This window comes from Seriola lalandi, unplaced genomic scaffold (assembly GCF_002814215.2).
Source record: "Seriola lalandi dorsalis isolate HSWRI2012SDOR001 ecotype SW California unplaced genomic scaffold, Sedor1 jcf7180002054899, whole genome shotgun sequence".
Classification (NCBI taxonomy): domain Eukaryota; kingdom Metazoa; phylum Chordata; class Actinopteri; order Carangiformes; family Carangidae; genus Seriola; species Seriola lalandi.
In genome coordinates, this window is record NW_019525451.1 from 1271901 (window position 1) to 1293434 (window position 21534).

Genomic DNA, 21534 nt, shown 5'->3' on the forward strand with positions numbered 1-21534 from the left:
TTTTTTTTTTTTTTTTCTTTGAGCAGGGATTCAGGAATGTGGAGACAAGCAGCTAAGTTACCCTCAAATCGCCCGGGGTGCCGTCGTCAGGAAACTATAAATTAATAACACAAACACCACGGTGAGTTGCTGTAATGGAGTAGTGTAGTGTAAAAGTAAACATTTAATTAATCACAATTGTTGGTGGTGTACAATAATGCTGTACGTTGTTTTTTAAAGTTTTGCCCAACACGTTGACTAAAAAAGAAAAATGTCCGTTAGCTAACGTAGCCGGGCGAAAGACGTGAGCCGTTATAAGCGCGTGAGCTGAGACTTCACGAATAGCTGCATGTTTTATGAAATGTTTTGTCCTTAAAAGTAGAGTTAAGTCCTAGATAGAGATCTGAAACATTTCTCAGACAAGTTCAAGCATGTGTGGCCATTGTTTGGGTTGAGTTCAAAGCAAGGGGATAATAAAAAAAGAAGCCTGCCCCAGCATGAAATGATTGTTTCGGAAACGTGATGCCAGCCGTTGAGCCGTTTGTCCTGTTAGCAAGGAAACCATTTTCTTCGTGTTCAATTTGCAGATACGTTAGATGTAGAGAGAGAGAGGGGGGGGGGTGTTTGTTCATAAAAGCTTTAAAATGCATCGCTGTCATTCCCATAAGACACGGCTCACCTTCCACACACTGTAGGGAAACATGGAGCTGATTGCTCTCGGTGTTTTCATAACATTTCTCTCCCCAGGGACGCTCGTCTGTGTCTCCATGGTAACGTGGCGGACGCCCAGCCTCGGCGTTGTCGCGTTGAGTTGCCTGCAAAGGGGGGCGGAACCGGAGAGAAACGACGGGTCTTCGATTTCCCCTTCTCCCCGTGAAGGCAGAATCAGTCGAAGATGGTAAGGAGAGCACGGCTGCATCAGGTCAGCATCTGCATTAAAGGTAGATTGAATCAGCAGTGGTGGAATCTGTGCTCTGCTGTTTTACCTCGCTGCAGCAAATGATGCCTTTTTTTTTTTTCTTTCACTCTCTCTTCCTGTGATTGTGTGTGGATGCTAGTGTGAATTGTTCACCTTTGCATTGTGTATCTCTTTTTAAATCAGGGTTTATAATCTCTCTTTTGTCTTTGATACAGCCATTTCACGCCGGAGTCTACTACCCCTACACAAGTGACACCCAAGGGACCCACTCATCAGCAGGGATCCCGTCCCTGTTGAATTCCCCGCTCAGCCAGCACTCTGTAAACGGCCACTCTGTACCCGCACCAGGCATGACTCCATCCAGCGGAGCCTCCACTGTTCTCCCCTTCAAGTTCCGCCCGCGCAGGGAAAGCGTGGACTGGCGGCGGATTAACGCCGTGGACATAGACCTTGTGTTGAGCCAGCTGGACGTGGACACCCTTCAGGAGCACATCGGCACAGTGACATTCTGCAGCTTGGATGGGGAACGATGCCAGCGGTGCCAGAGCCCCGTGGACCCGGCTCTGGTCAAGCTCTTACGGCTGGCCCAGCTCACAGTGGAGTGGCTGCTGCACTGCCAGGAATTCCTCACCCACAACCTGCAAGCGGCGGAGGAGAGGCTGGCGGCTGCCGGCAGTGAGCGCGAGCAGCTGCTGGATCAGCAGAACAAGCAGGAGGAGAAGGTGAAGACGCTGACCACAGAGCTCAAGCAGAGGAAGAAGGTTATTCGCACCCAACAGTCCTTGCTGGCGCCCCGACTCATCAGTAGCCAGAAGGTACTGCTGACATGCTAAACGCTCACTCTCTGGGGGGGTATTGGTCACCATTTGCATTTCACACATGTATGGCAAGCAGACAGCTAGCTCCATCACCCCCACCCCCTTCACTCCTCCTCCTCCGAGCCTCAGCTCTGTCATTGTTCCCAAGATCTATTCACAGCTCCCGCTTTGTGCATTTCAGACCAGTGTTTGGAGAGAAAAAAAGGGACATAGATGAAGGAGAAACGAGTACTATGTTCTACGAAACCTGCCATGGCTGAGTTGTCGTGGTATGGTTATAATAAGCTTTGTTTCCAGACTGGAAGAATAGGATTTAGAGCTGGAGAGCAGATGGTGTCATCTGGTTGCAATTAGTTTTCTTAATCCATTTACAAAAGGGTGACAAGAGCAGTAATCAACATGACTGTCTGACTCCCACCTTCATATAAACATGTCCTTGTACAGCATTTTGTCCTTTGACTGTGTTGTTAAATATTGTATTTATTAGGTACTGTGACTTTATCTGATGTCTTTGTTGGGCAGCGTAGTTGTGTTGCCTTCAGGTTATTTATAGCACACATCAAAAATCTCCCTGTGTTCTTTGAGTGTACGGCTGCCGCTGACCTGGGCAAGCTGTTGCCAAGGCAACGGATATAGTGTGTCATGACAGCATGTGGTTGCTAGGTGTGCGCTACCAGCTCAGCTAACAGAGGTGGCTCAATAATTGATAGAGAGGCCATGTGTTTGTGTATCCCTCGCAGACTTTTGGCATTTGTTGTTTGTCACAGCAAATGTCCACAAGCACTAAAGAGAAACACACAGGCAGCGCTCTCTTTGAAGACTAATTTAATTTCCACAGTTATTCCAAACCAGTAACAGTGTAACTGCATCATAAAGACCTGCTCAGCAGAGCCTCACGTCTCAGTGTCATGTGGCTGCCTTTGAATCTTTGCTACCATCTGGTGCGACGAGATATCAGTGGCAGCAGGTTTAACGTTGAATGAAGTCATGAGCAGCAGACTTAAATGTAGCGTATGATGTGTGAGTACATGTGTGTGAGTGTGTGTGTGGAGCAGAGGCAGCATCTCCTCTCGTTGTTAAGTGTTAGTGAGCTGGAGTGTGGTGACGCCTGCAGCAGGGAGCAAATCAGCATCACTCACGCTATCCATCTGTTTGAAAACACATGCCCTGAACTCAGCGTCTTTATGTTGTGCTTCAAACCTCATTCACTCATTCACATCTCCCTATATAATAGACACTCAGTGATCTCCCTCATGCCTCAGTTCATCTAAACTGTGCTTACATTCTCCTGTTTCTTCAGTACTGGGAGTCTATTTTGTAGAGATTTGCTCTCTTTCTCAAAAATGCACAACATGTTTTTATTAATATCTGTTTTTCGTGTGTTTGTTTCTTTTAGTGTCCACAATGTGATAAATCCTTCCTCAATTCCTCCTTTCTCCAGAATCACATGCAGCGCCGTCACCCTGATGAGTATGAGATCCGTAAGTCAGACGCTCATAAAGGTTTGCTGAGCAGTTTAGGAGAAGGACAGAGAGAGAGAGAGAAAAAGATTGTGATAAAACGTAGAAAAGGTAGGAGTCAGATAGATTTCTAGCACTGGACGAAATGGCAAACAGGAAGATGACAATTTAGGAATAGAGCATGTATAGCAATAGAGCAGAATACATGCATTATCATTTTTTTTCCCCCTTGTTTTACTTCCTTCCAGAGTTGCGGTCAGACAGTGAAAAGAAATCTCAGATTGAAAGCCTCAAACTGGAGATCAGCAGCCTGAAGGAGCAGATCGTTCAACAGCAACAGACCTTGCAAGCCAAAACAGCTCAGGTAGGAAAACCAGAACACTGTCGCAGGAGCAAGCTCTGCTTCCTGCTGCACTGACAGCGAGTCACTTAAAAACGCTTTCTCCTGCAAATCTGTTTTCTTTGTTAACGTCAAAGCTTTTACACGATTTCTTATAAATCTAGATAACAATGGAAACACATGGTTCCAATTAATATGACCTTCTAACCACTCATGAAGAGAGAGGAACATTATCTGGTGCTGAGGTGGCGTAAACTTATGAGATGAAAAATAAATTGGCCTATTCGACAGAGCAGATCTTCAACAGCAGAGCTTTCATCTCACATTAAAAGAAGCAGCCACTGTTTATTGTTTGCATTACACAGGCCGCATGATGACTCGCTTTTCAGATTCAATTTTTATACTTCAAATTAATTTTCCTGCCTTTTATGCATGTAACCATAGCGATTGGGATTGATATGGTCCATCCCATCGTGTGTGAAGTTGAGTCTGAGTGAGCCCATTTAAGTTTCTGCTTCTATGCCAGTGAGTTGTGACTAATGACGCTCGTCTCTGTGTGTAATCCCAGGAAAAAGAGCAGCAGTCCATGCACAAAGACCTGCTCAGAGAACTGCACCGCTTTAAGGCCGAGGAGATGGCTCGCATGGAGAGGAAGATAGAAGACAGCAGGGACGGCATGCGCAGAGAGATGGAGTTTCTGTACACCCGAAACATTCATGCTCTCAATGTAGGAAAAGGATACTTGGATAATCCCTTCAGTAGCTTCATGTTGTCTTCAGGATATCTCTTATTAACACTAGTTTCACATGTATTTTCATTCATAGGAAGCAAATCAGAATCAGACCTCCAAGCATGAAAAATCCCCCAGCCCTGTTCAGTCACAGCCTGAAAGAGACCTGGACATCTACAAAGAGATGCAGATACAAGCCATCCAGAAGCTGGAACACCAGATGAAGAAACAGGTCAGTGTAGGAGGAAGATCATATTTTACAACCTACAAATGATTTCATCCCCTAAAATGCCCCAAATATTCTTTTCTAGGATAAAAAGTGGGAATCCAGGCTTTACGAAATTAAGGCTCAACATGAGACTGAGAAGAATCAGGTATGGTGAAGTCCTAATTATATCATTTAAGCACCTATATGTGAACCATTTAACAAGCTTTTGGTAGAACATGTATTCTCCTCTTATTGTTTTCCAGCTGCTGAACGAGCTGAGCAGAATGCAGTCGTCCGTGTCCGAGCACCAGGAGCTGAGCCAGAGGCTGCAGCAGGAGCTGGGGAGGCGGCTGCATGAGAAGGAGCAAACCATCAAGGCTCAGAGGGAGCAGGTTAATACTCGCTCACCACTCACACAGTCCTCACCGCCCACTGCGATTATGTCGCCAGAGGAAGTGAGGCGGAGGGTCGGCCCTTGTTCAGGATATCCTGTATTTGCTTCACGGGCTCAGATTGAGCTGGACTGAGATATGATGGGACTGTACATCTAACAGGAGCCGCAGTGCAGCTGTTTTCCTGGAATATCTCCATGTTTTTAGATAAGTGGCTGAAAGCTGAAACAGTCTACGGGGGGGGCGGCTTCACACAGGTCAGAAGCCCCCACCCCAAAACAGCCACTGACATATAAGCAAACATTAGATATGCTGTACCTCCGGTGTCCATAGCAATGGAGATAATGGAAATGTCCATACAGGCTGAAATTATCTGTACACTGTCATAGTCTGGGGATGTCCAATGAGTAGGAGTTATGAGGTAATTCAATTTACACTCAGAGGGATCGTGTAAATACCAGAGTGCTTTTAATTTGGAGGAGCAAATGTTGGGTTAGCATTAGCATTGACTTAATACAGCTCTGATCAGGGCTGCGTATCAGACGTAGACACACTGACACGTTTGAGTGTGTAAAGAGGCAGAGCTTAAAAATACAACCAACTAATCATTTGTACCATGAAGTGTATTGTAATTTTTTTTTGCTGAAATGGATTTTAACAGATTGATATAGAAAAAAGTATCATCAAGAATCAGGTCAAAGTTAAGGTTTTAGTATCAGTACCAATATGGAAAACAGACTGTTAATATCAATAAAAAATGGATGTGGTTTAGCTTCATGAGAATCTTAAGAATTATAAATCTGGGCTTATATATTCAGGAAATAAATTATTTTTCATGTTTGATCACGAGGTATAATAAGTGTTAATTTTTTCAACTTACAGATAAGGAATATTTCCTCAAATCCGCCCATCAGAGTAGTGGAAGTACCAGGTATGGATTCGTTTCCCTCCTTTTTTCATCATAAAAATGTATCACTGAAGGAAACTGCATGTGTGATCCTGATGTGTTCATCCTGTTCTCTGTGTTTCAGTCAGTGCAGCAGCTCCAGAGCCTAAACCAAAGAGAGTCGTACTTGGTAAGTTTTGTAGAAACCAATGAAAACACTGTCACTGTCACTGAGAGGCTGAGCATGGGCTTTTACCTGCATGAAGGATTTACATTATGCTGTTTCAGGGAGCAGTACTGTTACCACATTCCCGCTCTGTTAACGCCTGTTTTGTCTGACTTCCAATGACCTTTGACCTCGTGTGCTGTCCAATTAGAGGAGCCAGTCTTTGCTCTTAACCTGGATCCCATACAGGAGCTGTCAGAAGAGGAGAAAGGTAAAACGGACAATTAAAGCAAGGTCGACTGCATGCTACCTGCATGGATGCATCAGTCTGCTCTGGGCAGCTCTTTGTGTTTCGAGACTGAGATCATCTTACTCCACACTGACATGAAAGGCATTCGAGATCATCTTATCACAAGGAAGCTTTGTGGAAAAAGCCAGCTCATGTCAGTTATACAATCATTACGTCCATCTGTCGCCTTGTTTGTGGCAGGTAAACGTGCAGACGTTTTTCCTCTCATGCCTTTCCCCATGGCGGTCACGTCCATCTCCCCGACTGAACCTGTGGCATGGAGCTTGCTGTGAAAACTGCCGAATGCATGCTCATTTTTATCTTTTGTACATATGACTCCACCGCCTGTGACTGGAGCATGACTCTCAACACGAGACTGAGGGAGATTTCTTTTTGCAGACTCGAGCATCTCCGAGAGAAGACCAGTGGAGAAGAAGCCTGAGCCTGCAGCGGAGAAGCAGAGGGTGACCACCAGCGCTCTGAAAAGGAACCCCAACATCAAGAAAGAGATGCGACCAGAGCTGGAGCTGGCTGTTATTAAGAAGCTGGAGAACCTGGGGATCAAGTCTGTACGTTCTTACACACTTTATACAACATACGATCTATAAGAAACATTCTCTCTACTTAGATATATGTCATCCCTTTCTCTGCCTCTGTACAACCCTAGAAACTAGATTTTATTCCCTCTGCTTCTTCTCAGGATCAGAGTGGTCTGAAGAACAAGGAGCTCACTTCCATCATGGCCAGGGTGCACTCGAAGCGGGAGAGCATAGCGAAGGGGATGCCGGACTACTGGCGCCATCGAGAGGACATCGCCGGAACTGTGGAGCAGAAGCTGGGCGGTCAGAGGAGAGGCAGCGACCCTGCTGCTGAGTCACAGGCCAGATCCAGACACTCAGTTCAAGGTGCTTCCCAGGACTGAGTCATCAAAACGCCTCTTGGCACATGACATCATCTGTTTATATTGTCATTCAGCCCATAGACCAAAAAGAAGCAAGCTGCACTACACTGTGAATTAAGTTCATTTCAGCTAAATCACCGTTGCTCACTCTCGCATTCATGGCTTATTATGATTGAGTTTACTTTAGTTTTGCCTAATTTGTAGTAATTGGTTTTCAGTGTGTGTACATCCAATACTACCAGTCTAATCTGTGGAAGCGTGTTTGCCGCCGTCTAAGCAGATTTAAGTTCTGACACACTCTGCGACTGATCAGCTAATTGCATTATCTGTTTTTGTGTGTGTGTAGTTCTGCAGATCCGGCCTCGGTCCAGTAGCCTTCCCTCCAGAGCCACCCAGGTGACGTCCAGACCTGCAGTCAAACAGTCCAAGACCCCCCAGCCAGCCCCGAGGAACAAGAGCACCACCCAACCCAAGACATCTACACCCAACACCAAATCCGCTGTGAGGACCTTCACAACCAGGTAAAGACAAGAACTTTGTGTTAAATTAAATTGTTTTGTAGTAGAACGCTTAATGTTTCAGATAAGCTAAAAGCTCATTTCTGTGATTCTTGAGGACTCCTCCTTTCAGTTCAGATGAGGAATCTAAAGAAGAGGACACAGACATGGAGGAGGAACAGCCCCCGAAACACCAGAGGGGCAAATCACCACAGCCCAGACTAAACCAGGCGACCCCAGTCCAAATCAGAGCCAGCAAAGCCAGTCCGGTCCAGGCCAGGCAGGCCGCCGTCAGGCAGTCGTTCTCCTCCAACCCCCAGCAGTCCTGGGGGTCAGTGGGTGTTGTGACCAAGACAGCAGTATCAAAGATGGAGAGCGACGAGGACGAGTGGTCCGAGGTCAGCGAGCTACAGGAGATTGACCCCAAGCAGCTCCAGGGTTACAGAGACCAGAACGGCAATGTGGATAAGAGAAACTTTGGTAAAGGTAAGTTTTCAAAAAGGCCAACTCACACCAAACATTGAAATATGTTTATCCTTATTACTAAATACTGAAAATTGATGTTAGTAGATGTTAGATTTTCATTTGTTCTTCAGTCTTGACTGAGTCCAGGTTTTTTTTGTTGGTGTTTTGTGTTTTTTATGGAGACTCAAAACAACAAAAATGGCAGATCAGTTCATACTGAAGTGGTATAGTGAGTCAGAAAGTATGTCAGCATGTGGGGTGTTGTGTAGCGTAGTGGTCTAAGCAGGCGCCCCATGTGTAGAGGCTGCAGTCGGCCACGGTTCGAATCCCACATCGGACGGCCTTTCACTGCATGTCATTCCCCCTCTCTCTGCCTCCCCGTTTCCTGTCACTCTCCACTATACTGTCCATTAAAGGCATAAAAAGCCCAAAAAATATACTTAAAAAAAAAAAAAGTATGTCATTCGATTTTTAGGTTCTGCCGCCTTTTATAACACAATTTGAGGAATGTTTTTTTTTTTTGTTTTGTCCTTATTGTGTTTTATATTTTTGTTTGTTAACATGGTGTTTAGTCTATGAAAATTACCATATGAAATCTGAGAAAATCATCACAACAACAAGTTTTTATTATATTATGTAGAAATGGAAACGGAACTAATCAAACCACATTAATATATTTTATGAATTGCCTGTTTTTTGTAGAGAACAAAATCAACGTCCTGGCCAGAAAAATGGAGCAGTTTGCAGACAGAGCAGTGAAGAAACCAGCAGGGGGCGTCAGCATCTTACCAGAGCGTAAAGATGAGGTGCAGGATCTGACGGTGAGATGATGGGACCTCAGTGCAGAGCTCTGGTTCACTGACATTATTATGTTGTAAAACGAGCAGTGTTAGCCTCGAGCAGGTTTTACTTAACGTTAAAATCAGTGAATATTGTTTCTCTTCATGGTGACAGTGCACAGATCTAGAGGAGAGCAGTGAGTGGATGGTCTCCTCCTTAGAGGACAGACAGGAAATGTCTAAACCAGCTCACGGCTCTGGATCGCTGAGGAAGAGTCTGGACTCACCCAGCACCAGCGTGTGGGGAACCTCCACAGGAAAGGCTCCCAAATCAGGTCAGTGCCCTTTGTGATGTCTGTGAGGAAAATATGTTGGGAGTATAATGATGGTGACTGTATTGTAGACTTGTCCTACGTGTAAAGCAGCTGTCCCGTTCCCAGCAGGTCTGACTGAAGCCGGGACGGGAAGCACCCTGAAGAGCAGCCTCTGCTCCCTCAGTGACATCAGTGACTCTGAAGACATTAGCAATAAATACAATAAACACTAGAGCTGATCAGGTGATGTAGCACTTTGCCAAGCACAGAAAAATAAAGACCTCAATCAACTCCTCTGACATCCACAGTCCTTGCCAAATAGCCATATTTTATACTTTTACATGGAAGCTATAATACAAACATGAGCAATACTTAACAAAGGGAGTGAGTCTGTTCAGGATTCAGATTTCTCATCTAATAAATATGTTAAGGATAAACGGGATTACAAGTTGATTGACTTTGTGAGTCTCATCGTACGCCTTGTGCCAATCCTCTGCTTGCCTTACACCTTTTCAGTGTTCATCTTTTAATAGATTCAGTTTCGTATATTCTATTAAATGTAACCAACACTCCAAATGAAGTACTGTATGTGGTTGGTGTAAAATTTTGTATATCAAATTTTATAATGCCTTCATGTGCTAAATGGAGCGATGAGATGTGATTTTGTATAGAAAATATTTATACAAGTAATAAAAAGATTTCTTTGTGAAACACATATGTGCAAATTGATGCATTAAACACAGAGGTGGACAGTAACTAAATTTACTCACATTACTGTATCGAATACTTTTTTTTGTGTATTTTGTATTTTTTAAGTACAATTTAAAATCGGTATTTTGTATTTTACTTGAGTACGTTTTGACTCAAGTATTGTACTTAGTTACTTTATAAATCCTATCCGTTACTGAGTAAAAATAACAATTCAAGCTACAGGGGGAAAATACGCGCCAGAACCATAGACAGAAAACCAATGGCCAGAACCAACAGTGACAAATAATGATGTGATTAGCACTGGCGCGTGAACATAGTTGGCGCGCGCGGACAAGCTAGTGTAGCCCTTGCTAAAACGACTGATTTATTTTGATGATAAATATTCATAATTCATAAAAGTTCATTATGTATTGAAGTGGTAAAAAATCATAAATATGGTTAAAATGCTCCAGTAACTCTGGCCAATCGTAAAACAGTATGTAGGTGAGGGGGCGGGACTTAGCGAAAAGTTTGTTTGAGGTGAGCAGAGCGAGTTACCTTGACCGAGTCCGTGCTGGAGTGATTTGGTGGACCAGAGTTTTTTATTTTTGTGGGGAAACGACCAGTTTACCTGACGTGAAGAACTTTGTGACCATCTGCGAGGTAACTATGAGCATAAGAGTGTTTTTGAAAACTGTGATTAAGTTCTACAGTATAAAACGGACCGTTAACGCTAACCGCGATTAGCCGTTAGCTTTAGCCTGTGCGGTTAGCTAGCTCTCTGCTCTGTATAAACATGCTCGGTTAGCTTGAGCTAAGGCTAAATCGGCACGAAGCAGCCTGTGGACTTGGAATTTAATTTAGGAGGAGAAGACGGATGTTTTGACGGCATTAAAGAGGGAAGCAAAGCTCCTGTGAACTAGGTAGGATCTGCATCCTTCTTGCTGTGTGTGTGTGAGCTGTGGATCGAGTCGGCCCTCACACCCCACACAAAGTAACTTTTACTTAAAGTACATTTCAAATGAACTACTTTTTACTTCTACTTGAGCAATATTTCATCAAAGTATTGGTACTTTTACTTGAGTACAATATTTTTGTATTTTTTCCACCTCTGATTAAACATGACAATCCAGTCATCAAAGTTCAAGGAAGCCCAACACTCAAGTGCCACAAAAACAGTTTTTGTTTCCATCGATAATTTCCAACTTCATCACAACTGTACCGGAGTTAAGTTTTTATATAACTTTTATATAATACGTTTTTATATAACCGTTTAAATTTTAAGGGTCAACGTTGGGGGGCGTGGCCTCTTTGAGTGACAGGTGGGTGTGGAGTCACTGATTATGACCTCTGGCCTTGTTTGTGACGTTTGGAAGCTTTTTCATGCAACTAACGGACACATACTATGGTTTGTTTTGTTGGTTAATAAACTAACCGAACACCAGGATATCTGTGCTGTTTTTTAAGGTGAGTGAAATAATAGTGTTATTTATATGTTAGCACTTATTGGCAGGTAACGCGTATGCGCTAGCTTGTTAGCTTAGCTCGTTAACTTGCCAATTAGCCAGTTAATGTATTAGCCTTGGGTTAGCCATCTAGCAAGACGCCCGGTTGTGCTAACGATGCTAACGTGTGCGCGTGCTTGCCAGTTATTAAACCGACATGCACCGAAGTCTCGGCTCCATTTACGCCCCAACTCTTTGCCTATTTTTAGATTAGCCGGGAGTTAAACAGGGTTAGGCACCGCCAAGATGGCTACCGCGTCTCAGCCAGCTAATTTGAACTTCAAAACAGCTGGTCAGAAACCTGTGGCTAAGTCTACATTCACATACAGTCTGTGAGTTTAATATGTTATTCACATATTTTAAAAAGGCTGTATGCTGAGCGTTTGAATTACGTGTGGTTTTGACTCATTGTTTGATCATTTTTCTGGCATTGTTCTCATATTTTAACCATTATGATCATGAAACAGGTATTCAAGAAAGTTGTTAGTTCTATGTGGTATAAGAAATGTCTTAAAAGTTCTGTCTTTTGACTTTGTAAACCCTGCATGGAGGCTGTATTCATGGGTGATTTAAAATGTGTGAAAATTTAGGGTATGTGTCCTCCAAGCTTTCAGCTACTTGTAAATTAATAATTGGAACCGTCTCCTGCTAAAATATTTTTTAGTTCATAAACTCTAACCCTACAGAACAAGTGTGACTCACTAAGATTAATACCAGCTGTCATCAGTCACACTGTGGGGCAGCAGACATAAAACCCTCAGTGCCTCAGTCTCACCCGCTAACTTGGTTATGAAACTGATTTGTAAGATGAGCAGCTGGGTTTTTTATGGGCAGTGACAGCTGTGATGGCTTCCTATCCTGACAGCTCTGGCCTCCTTGAATCATTGGGTGAGGTGCAGAAGGCTGACCAAGTAATCTATAGGTACACCTGAGCAGATCTTAGGCTCTGGTGCCATAACTCGCCCAGTCATAAGCCTTTTACAAAGCCTACTAAAATATCGTCCTCTGATAGATGGACATGAAAGAATGAGGCAATGGAGACTCCTCAATAAAAGACAAATTCTAACAACTGTAAATAAAATTTTTTAAAAACACCAACTTATTGCTTTGCATAGAGAAAATACAACAGTAGCTTTATGTGTTTAGCTAAACAATATTGTTATCATTTTGTGCCTCCATTGAGCACGCAACCAAGTTTTATGGCTGACATAAAATTAATGTCTATGAGAAAGCTTATTAAAGGAATCATCCAATAGTGCTAATTCGCTGTCTTGTCTAGAGATGAGAAGATTGATACCTGTTTTGTATGTGTATGCTAAATATGAAGCTGGAACCTGCAGCCAGTTAACTTAGCTTAGCATAAACAGTGGAAGTAGGGGGAACCAGCTGGCCTGGTTCAGTCTGGAAATAACAAAAAACATCAGACAGAGCAAGAACAGAGTCTCACTTCATACTGAATCAGACATGAGTGTTATCAGTCTCCTCGTCTCATTCTTGCTAAGAAAGCCACTTGGAGTATTTCCCAATATGTCAAACTCTCTTTAACTTTAAAGTCATTTTCCAAGCTCAGAGTTCCCCTCTCAGATGAAACTGTCCCTGCTGAAGGTCTGGCGGCTCTTTGATGTGGCTTTGGTTGCTCGGCTCTTCCTGCCCTCATAAAACAGAGGAGGCACCAGAGTCACTCTGGATGACGAGGGCGGCAGCATGTAGGTCCGTCTGGTCCGGGCGGTGGCGTAAGAGACTGGTCTCCGAGGCTTGTTCTGGGAACTGATTATTGAGAGAGGATTTAACATGGTAAAGTAATTCTCAATTTCACTTCTTATGCAATTACTGTGGTCCAAATTATTGATGATGAATATAAAAGGACTGTTTATGAGGTTTCATATTTACCTTGATGGGATACCTTCTTTTCCAGAGAAGTAACTCAGCACTGCTCCTCCAGAGAGGAGAAGGATGGTGCCTCCAAAGCCGACGAAAACTGCTGCTCCGATTTCAAATCTGAACAGCAAATATCGAGGTGAGGTTTGCTTTTATGCACTTTTTAATCCCTCTCTTTAAATATCACTGAAGTGGACCTTGTTGTAATATTCATACTCACTTCTGTGCCCTGAAATGGGGATCCAAGTATTCTCTTACGACTTTGTTGGCCCACCATGAGTAGGTGATCAAACCACAGGATCCTAACAGAAATTATGTCATATTTTGAACCTTTTGAATGCATGTTTTACAGAAATTCAAGTTAAATGTTCTTGAAAAACATACAAAACATTTTTTTTTTTTTACCTGACACCATGTAGGTTAGAGCTCCTGCAAAGGTCACCCTCGCATTGGCAATCTCTGACCCGCCTATTTTAGTGCATTTCATCCCAATGAGTGTGAGGACGCCTCCGAAGAAGCCGGTGATCACGGCGATGATCGCCAGCGCTCTGCAGGCGTGAAGGTACACTGCAAGAAAACAGGCGAAACTGAAATTCAGCAAGAGGTTTCAAGTTTGTTTTATTTTTTAAATAAATGAACAAAATTACTATGTTAAATATAACTTGCTCCAAAATTACATTTAAATGTAATTAAAGCAATTAACCTGTACTGTGTTCTTTAACCAGTTAACTTTGGGAATGTATTAGAATTTATGATTTTTTTCTTCAGTTAAAATCTTTTGCGAGAACTGGTGAGGATCTATTTAACTTTTCTCTTCCCTGATTTATTCTTCTAGTTTTAGATGTATTGTTAAAAAATAAAAATAGTTATGTCACATCACTTTGGTTTGATTTGATATTTACTCTTTGTGGTGGTGTCCTGGTTGGGAGAAAATATTAATTTAATATAAGAATCAGCATCCCTCATCCCTACAGTCCCTAAATCTGTTCAACTGTTGAGAAGTAAAAATGAAATACTTAAATACATTTTGAAATTTTGACTGTTGATATTGAATGTTTCAGAGGATCCTACCAGGCAGGCCCAGCATGGAGGGGTAGTCCTTGCAGTCGGACACCCCCGTGGTGTCGGAGATGCAGTCCTTCCACAGGTTGGAATAGTAGTTGGAGGTGGTCAACACGATGCTGCCCACCTCAGAGAAAGTCCAGTACTCCGTGGGAAGAGTGGAACACACCAGGATCCAGCCGCACAGACAGGACACGAAGCAGCCGATCTCCATGTACATCACCACCGCCCTTTGCACCATGGTGAGTGTTGGCCGTCAACCAAAAACTGATAAAAGTATAAGATGTGTTAAATATAGAGAGGAATGCCCGAGCTTTAACCGTCTCTCAGTGTGGGAAACTGGACTGGAGTCTGTCTCTGTCATCGCTGATGTGGAGGTGTGGATGTTTGCTTGTGTCTCATCTTATCTTTTAGCCGGTTTTGCCCAGTAAGCATCCTTCATGTTCCCAGGAACGGTGAGGGATGACGTCTCTCTGGATCATTTTACTGATATACTTAACACTTTTACTTCCTCATAGTTGCAAAATTAACCATTTTATTCCGTCTTCAAACACTTTTTATTCTTTTCTGACATGTTTGCAACCCAAAAATAATGAGTAATGAAATGGTAACCTTTCTGTTTGCCACACTCAAAAAATAACAAAATATTTCATTACTTTTATGTTGCATAGGAACAAAAGTAATTTACAAAGACATGTATATGGGCCTGCAGTAATAATATTTTCATTATTGAAAAATCTGTAAATTATTTTTTATTAGTCTGGCATCCCCAAAGAGAAATGATGAGTAATTTTCTGTAGCAGATTTCTGAAACATCATCAGTTCAACGTCAAGTTTATAAGCATTGATTATAACATTATGAAAAATAATAACGATAAGCTGTTTAACAGAACAATAGCTAGTACTTACATCAGAAAATGTGTCAGTGCCTTAATTCTTGCAGTTTCTTTATTTGGTGAAGTTAGAAAAATGGCCGCTAGAAATGATTTTTTTAGAGCTTATTCTGATATTGTTTCTGGGGCTAAAACACTTCTTATTACACCCAGTTGTAAAAAGAGCTGGTAGAAAACTCTACAGGGCGCTTTTAACAATTCAATGAATAATTATGATGTAACAAAAATATAGATTATAGAAAAAATGTACAAATGAATCTGTTGTTTTAGACAATCACAAAAGAAGCCACCTTGTATGCAGAAACACTTTGGGAGTCATGTGACCTTTTTGACCCTGTGTAGATTCTTAACTCTTCTTTTTCCTCGTGTTTGTCTCTGATAACAGGAACCATGTGACGTCTGCTGCAGAGAGAGGGAGTATATTATTCAATCAGAAACAGCATTAAGAAAGCATATGTCAGAATTTACAGTGAAATGATTCAGACAAATGTTGCGTTTACAAACCTTTCTGGTTGCTTAACTCTGCACACAGTTGCGCAGTGAATTGTACAGCCAAGGAAAATAAGGAAACTCCCCACCAGGCCAAGATATAGGGGTGGTCCAATTTCATAGCTGAGGAGATAACAGTTATAATACGCTACAGTCTTATTAATGAGTGTTATTCAAAGACCAAATGTTACCCCAGTTTTGACGGATCTGCTTTGCTGTGTAAAAAAGCTGCAACCACTCTGTTTATGTATAAACAGTAACCAGCCACGTCTGATCCACCTGCATGAGGGAAAGCCGATGACATGGGGAAAAAAAGACAACAAACCAGTGAGTAGATGATCTGAGAAGCTGCTCGTACGTAAACTCAGGCTTTGTAAATACAAACAGTTCATACTCACAGCCGACCAGGTGGAGAGCAGATGCCGTTATTAGCAGCTGGTCGTTACGTCTCTGGTCTCCTCCAATGTGTGTGCACTCCACTCCAAAAAATGTGAGCACTGTGCCAATCAAGCCGAGGCAAAGGCCGATCATCAGGAGCCCCCTAACTGCCTGGATATACGCTGGATAACAGCCAAACACACATCCGGGGTCAGTATTTATTCACATTGTTAAAATATCATGTGACACTGACGCATTCTTTTTACTTTTTACGAGCAAATCCCTGATTTATGTCCGTGTACCCACGTTTGACCGTCCACAGCACCCCGAAGTCCACACAGTTCACCAGAGCGGTGGAGTCCTCAAAGCAGTCCTTCCACAGGTCTGACCAGAACCAGGCTGTCACCACCACAGACGAGCCCGCCTGACCCCCCAGCTGGGCCACTCTTCAGTGAGAGATTATATAATATGACAAACACAAGCTGAAGAACTCAAACTCCTGCCTAGCTTATCAAACTCCACACCTTCAGCTTCTAACAGACTTTCAGCTAAAAAAAAAACAATTAGTCACATGACCCTCACCTTGAATTTGTAGCAGTTTACCTATGGACAGAGCCAGGCTAGCTGTTCCCCCTGTTTCCAGTCTTTATGCTAAGCTAACTCTCTGCTGTAGCTTCATATTTAGCACACTGACATGAGAGTAGTGTTCTCAGCAGAACTTATTATCTATTTATTATTGTCAGTCCCATGAAAAGTCAATTTCACACACTCCTTCAAGTTCAACATTTCAGCATCTGTCTCTTCATGTGTTACCTCCAGTGGTCCATAGCAACAGTGCAGCCCACCAAGCCCCAGCCCAGTACGCAGAGCAGCAGGCCCAGGATCTGAGCCAGTCTCCTCCTCATCCCTTCAGTCTGGTAAATAAAAGATGCTTCGCTAATTATGTACAAATAGTTACTGAGACGTTTAGAGATCGTAGCACTTTGTTTCACTGTGTTTTGAACGTGTCACAAATACTGCAGGTGTAAGGTTAGCAGTCCAAAATCAACTGGGAATTCAGATGTGAAGGTTGTTATTACCTTCTTACCTTGTAAAGAAAGTAGTCCACCAGTCAATCAAGAAAATAATGCTTCAGATTAAAGCTGTGGAGTTCCAGTCTTCGTACTGCTGCTGCTGCTGCTTGTGTATTTATGAGAAGCAGACGCTGTTTACTGTCAACCAGACCGATCAGGTGGAGTTTTACGTGTTGTCTAAAAGGTTACACAGGCTGACAGTTCTATTAGAAATTGATGTGTAGCTCAGTGATGTTAAACTGAGTAAATTGTGTTTAGGGAGAGTGTTTGTTTTGACACATTTCAGATTACAAAATATAAAAAGATAAAAAAGATTTAAAGAAAACGTTATTGTAAAACCAGGGTTTCATCAGTTTTTATTGATACAAAACACACACAATTGAATTTGCTTCAATCAAAGATTCATAAATTGAAAAGAAAAGCTTCAGATCACCTGCTTTTCACATTCATTAACATCTGTCCTTCACATCATCATGTGTCACATTTATTCAGATATAAGAGTTTTTGATGAACGGTGTCGTCTCGCTCCTTGAACTGCCCGACAGTGACGACACTGTGCGGCTGCTGCTGCTGCTCCTTGACTCAGACAAAGTTGAGATGCTGGACCTCGACGATAGGCCGGACTCCGACCCTGACCCTGACCCCGATCCTGATCCGGACTTCGACCCTGCAGACCTGGTAGTTCGTCCTGTCTTCGACGACCTCCCTGACTTGGCTGTGCGTTCTGATCCTGAGGATATGCCAGACACGTCTGAGCGCTCAGACCTGGACGACAGCTCGGAAACAGAGGACACTTTGGTCTTGGAGGTGATCGCAGACACGGTGGACAGAGCAGTGGTGGACTTGTTTTGCTCAGGATCTGGAAGTGGGCGAATGTTGATTACCCTGAGGAGACAGACGGACGTATTATTATCTTCAACCATTCTTCCTAAAAAGGCAGAAGAAAGCAGCTGTGGCCTTTATTATCAGTCCATGTATGTGGTTCTGGTTTTAGTTTCCACCAGCTCCTGAGGGAAATAAACGGCTCTTTAGTTGCTAAATGCTGCACTGTGTTCACTAGGTAGAGGCCTGCAAACCAAAACAATAAGGTAAAAGATGCTAGACGCTCTGCAGAACTGAGGGGAACTGAAGTGTTGATAATTCTACTAGCAACCCCTTCCCATAGAACCAGTCATGTGATCTATTATTAATAGAAAAACATTGATTAAAGCTTCTTTGAGTAATTAAATGACTATAACATCTGCTTGCCAGGTTATATTTATGCCTCTGTGTGTCACTCATCAGCAGTAGATTGTCTCTGGGTGTCAGAGAGGCTTTGGGAAGAGGACTATGGTGGTAAAAGTGAAACATTATGTCTTGAGTATAGGAGTATGCAGCAGAATTGATCAGCACTGATTAACTGTAGATTTATGATCTCTGAGCGCCTTCTAGTGTTGAAACTGATTTATAGCATTCAGTTTTTTTCTTTCCTCATTTAACCAGAAAAGCTTTTAAAATCCCAGACCTCCGTTTGTTTGCACCAGTGGCTTCAGGGTTATACTGCAAGGCGAGAGGGAACATCTGCACCCTGCCATCTATAAACTGCTCAGTGCTAACAGAGACTCATGAATCTGGGGTAATGAGTCACCGCAGCACACAGGACTCTGGTATTTATTGAGGAAGTGGAGATTGGAGTAGTTTATTCACTTCCCCTGACATGTTGCAACAACAACATGTCTGTACTCACGTGTCCTCTCTGCTACAGAGCGGCGTGCACACAGACCATAGGTAGAAAAAACCACCAGTCATGTGGAAAGCTGAGCCAACCCAGCCCAGGAACAGCGGGGTGCCAAGGTCATACCTAAAAACACAAGAGAGGTTAATATTTCAAGATTTCTATTGTATTATTAAAAGTTATTTTTTATGAAACGCGCTACATAATATTTTAAATTTAAGCCAGTTAACTTACTTCAGTCCACTAAAGTCAGGGTTGAAGTATTCTACTGAGACATACTGTGCGTAAACAGCGTACCCACATATGGACAGCAAACCTGAAGACAAATCATGTAAACAGAAAAAAAGTTTAACAGGATTAAAATTAGAATAATACATATCTTAAAGTATTTTTTTTAATTGTTAGATAATTTTCGTCTCCAGGAATTTAATAGAATCTTAAAGGAGTATTACCCTAACTGCTTTTAGGTATCTGTAGATATAATTTACATAAAGAATATTATCTAATCAAGTACATTTTTTATTTAATGGTTTCAGAGATAATTTAAATAGTAGGCTACTTTTATTTGGCCTTAAACAGAACAATTCTATCATGGTTTTAAGAACAGGGCTATGAATAAATTATGGTTACTTTTTGGCTATATTATTTGTTGTCCATCTTAGTTTAGCATGTTAGCATGCCACCGTTAGCTAATGAACACCAACCATCTGACCACCAGATTCTGCATCTAGTTAATGACTAATTGATGTCCTGTCCTGTTAAAACTAGGCCTTTACCGCTGACTATGTGGCACCATCCCCCGGCGTAGATCTTCTTGTACTTTGACCGGTCTTTTCCCCCAATGAAGGTGCATTCCATACCCAACAGACTGAGCACAAACCCCAGCATGCCCAGGGTGAGAGCGGCCATCAGCAGGCCTCGCACTATCTGGATGTGACCTGGAGTTACACAGCAAAACGAGCATTAATAAACGCAATCTGGATTTGTTAGATAGACACAGCACAAAGACTGTTTTACCCACCCTCCACAGACCAGAGCACGGGGTAGTCGTAACAGTTGCTGACAGCGGTTGAGTCCGTAAAGCAGGATCTCCACAGGCTGGACCAGTACCAGGCGACCTTGATTATGGAAGAGCCCCCCATGCCCCCGATGGAGGTGATCTTCCAGCCCTCCATAGCCATAGTGCAGGCCACAAAGATCCAGCCCAGCACCGACAGCAGGAAACCCCAGATCTGGACGACGCGGATCTGCATTGCACGGCTTCTTATTGAGTGGATTCCTATCTAGATTCCAGATCCAAGGAAGCTTATGTTTTGTTTTTTCTTAATCCTTGATCACTCATCCACAATCTAACTGTGATGGTTTTCCTTTCAGATGGCCGTCCTTTACTCATGCAGAGGCCGTGTTCATCTAGTTGTAATCCAAAATCAGAGAGATGTCGATGTGGCCTCTTACTCTGCTGCTCCTCTCAGGAAAAAGAGAGGACGACTGGATCTCAGGTATGAAACAGGGGTGTACTGTTGTTTTCCAGGTATTACTGCACATGTGGGTGAGAGACATCAGTTGCTCAGGTTCCCATGGGCCACGGTTGTGAGTTTGAATCAAGACTGAGAGTGCTCACCTAAGCATGTATCTCAAATTACCAAAGACTTTATGCCCCCATCACACTGTCCTGCACTTTCCCTCAAGTGCAAACATGTAAGATCTGGTTGTAGCATTAGTCACAAATCTTAAATCACATTTCTTTATAATTATTTCACAGTGTTTTTGATTGATCCTGCAGTTACTGGCCTCATCAAACAGTTACATCCTTTAGAAACTTACAAATACAAATAAATGCCTAATTGAAAGAGTATTCCAGCAGTCGGGTGGGTGCGGTTCATAACACTGGCTTTCTGTTAAAGATTTTAAGAGTTGAGTCAACAAGACAGAACCCTGATTTATTGATTTATTTAGCTTTTATTTATTCAGGTGAATCTCACTGAGATAGAAATCTCATTTTTAAGAGACCAAAAAAAAAGAATTCATGAACAGATAGTCCAAAAAGAATTTATAAAAAAATTTAAATAATAAAATTACAAAGATGTTATGAAAATAACACACAAAGAAAATTTAAAACATATAAAATGCTTATGAAACAGATTATGAAACACATTGATCCAGTGGGTAAAAAAAAGCCTCATCAGTTAAAACAATTGCATCCTGTTTTGGGAAGGTTTAAAATCTTCTTTGTAAAATGTGGAAACTTGATCGAATCCAGATTTTGCACTAAAAAACACATTATATTTTTGTGTTCACAGTGTAAATATTACTTGTGACAAGTAAACTGATCTTTGTGTGTAAAATTCATGGATCAGCCCTTTAATTTACTCAGAATCTGTACCATTTAAAATCGAATATAAATCACAAATATCTCTCGGTTCATGTATAGTTTTACAGTTATATGACATTGCTTGACATTTGACCAAAAAACATAAAGTGTATATTTCTGACCTTTACATGTTCCATGAGATATATAATAACACTGCTGCTCTGACCGCGGCTGCTTGAAGCATCATTCTTGACTTTGCCGGCGGCTTTAAGCTGCTAGTTATTATTAATTTCACCAGGAGCGCAGTGTGCTGTAGGTCTCATAATTGCGGCACAACGTCTTTGTACTGTTATACTTAGAGTTAAATCTGAGGTAATGAGAGTTACGGGGAGTGATGA

At 42.4% G+C, this 21534-nt stretch overlaps 4 protein-coding genes across 13 annotated transcripts; 1 reads left to right on the plus strand and 3 right to left on the minus strand.

Annotated features, from left to right (window-relative positions):
- The first annotated feature begins 11 nt into the window (after window positions 1-11).
- dzip1 (DAZ interacting zinc finger protein 1) lies at window positions 12-9856 on the plus strand. Of its 7 annotated transcripts, none has more exons than XM_087180255.1 (19): window positions 12-121; window positions 727-920; window positions 1114-1713; window positions 3113-3197; window positions 3425-3540; window positions 4085-4243; window positions 4341-4478; window positions 4558-4620; window positions 4718-4846; window positions 5729-5777; window positions 5878-5922; window positions 6110-6169; window positions 6587-6756; window positions 6888-7092; window positions 7435-7609; window positions 7704-8071; window positions 8753-8871; window positions 9005-9164; window positions 9270-9856. In XM_087180255.1, the coding sequence occupies exons 3-19, from the start codon at window positions 1249-1251 to the stop codon at window positions 9374-9376; spliced, it is 2613 nt and encodes an 870-aa protein (XP_087036381.1). In that variant the 5' UTR covers window positions 12-121; window positions 727-920; window positions 1114-1248; the 3' UTR covers window positions 9377-9856. The 7 variants fall into 7 exon arrangements, with proteins under 7 accessions (XP_087036381.1, XP_087036377.1, XP_087036378.1 ...); XM_087180251.1 differs by having other exon boundaries at window positions 727-901; XM_087180252.1 differs by having other exon boundaries at window positions 727-901; window positions 9273-9856.
- A 2552-nt stretch (window positions 9857-12408) lies between these two features.
- cldn10d (claudin 10d) lies at window positions 12409-14700 on the minus strand. Its single transcript, XM_023429863.2, has 5 exons — window positions 14288-14700; window positions 13622-13783; window positions 13437-13518; window positions 13229-13336; window positions 12409-13105 (listed from the first exon to the last, which is right to left on the minus strand). Exons 1-5 carry the CDS (start codon window positions 14517-14519, stop codon window positions 12919-12921), a joined length of 771 nt encoding a protein of 256 aa, XP_023285631.1. The 5' UTR covers window positions 14520-14700; the 3' UTR covers window positions 12409-12918.
- Window positions 14701-14793: 93 nt separating this feature from the next.
- LOC111672382 (claudin-10-like) lies at window positions 14794-17206 on the minus strand. 4 transcript variants are annotated; one of them, XM_087180258.1, is made up of 7 exons: window positions 17126-17206; window positions 16852-16952; window positions 16345-16484; window positions 16059-16220; window positions 15852-15939; window positions 15676-15783; window positions 14794-15570 (listed from the first exon to the last, which is right to left on the minus strand). In XM_087180258.1, the coding sequence occupies exons 2-7, from the start codon at window positions 16941-16943 to the stop codon at window positions 15438-15440; spliced, it is 723 nt and encodes a 240-aa protein (XP_087036384.1). In that variant the 5' UTR covers window positions 16944-16952; window positions 17126-17206; the 3' UTR covers window positions 14794-15437. The 4 variants fall into 4 exon arrangements, with proteins under 4 accessions (XP_087036384.1, XP_087036383.1, XP_023285556.1 ...); XM_087180257.1 differs by having other exon boundaries at window positions 14794-15573; XM_023429788.2 differs by lacking the exon at window positions 17126-17206 and having other exon boundaries at window positions 14794-15573; window positions 16852-16988.
- Window positions 17207-17438: 232 nt separating this feature from the next.
- On the minus strand, window positions 17439-20351 carry cldn10e (claudin 10e). Its single transcript, XM_023429787.2, has 5 exons — window positions 19847-20351; window positions 19602-19763; window positions 19060-19141; window positions 18838-18951; window positions 17439-17996 (listed from the first exon to the last, which is right to left on the minus strand). The coding sequence occupies exons 1-5, from the start codon at window positions 20076-20078 to the stop codon at window positions 17600-17602; spliced, it is 987 nt and encodes a 328-aa protein (XP_023285555.1). The 5' UTR covers window positions 20079-20351; the 3' UTR covers window positions 17439-17599.
- Between the last annotated feature and the right edge of the window lie 1183 nt (window positions 20352-21534).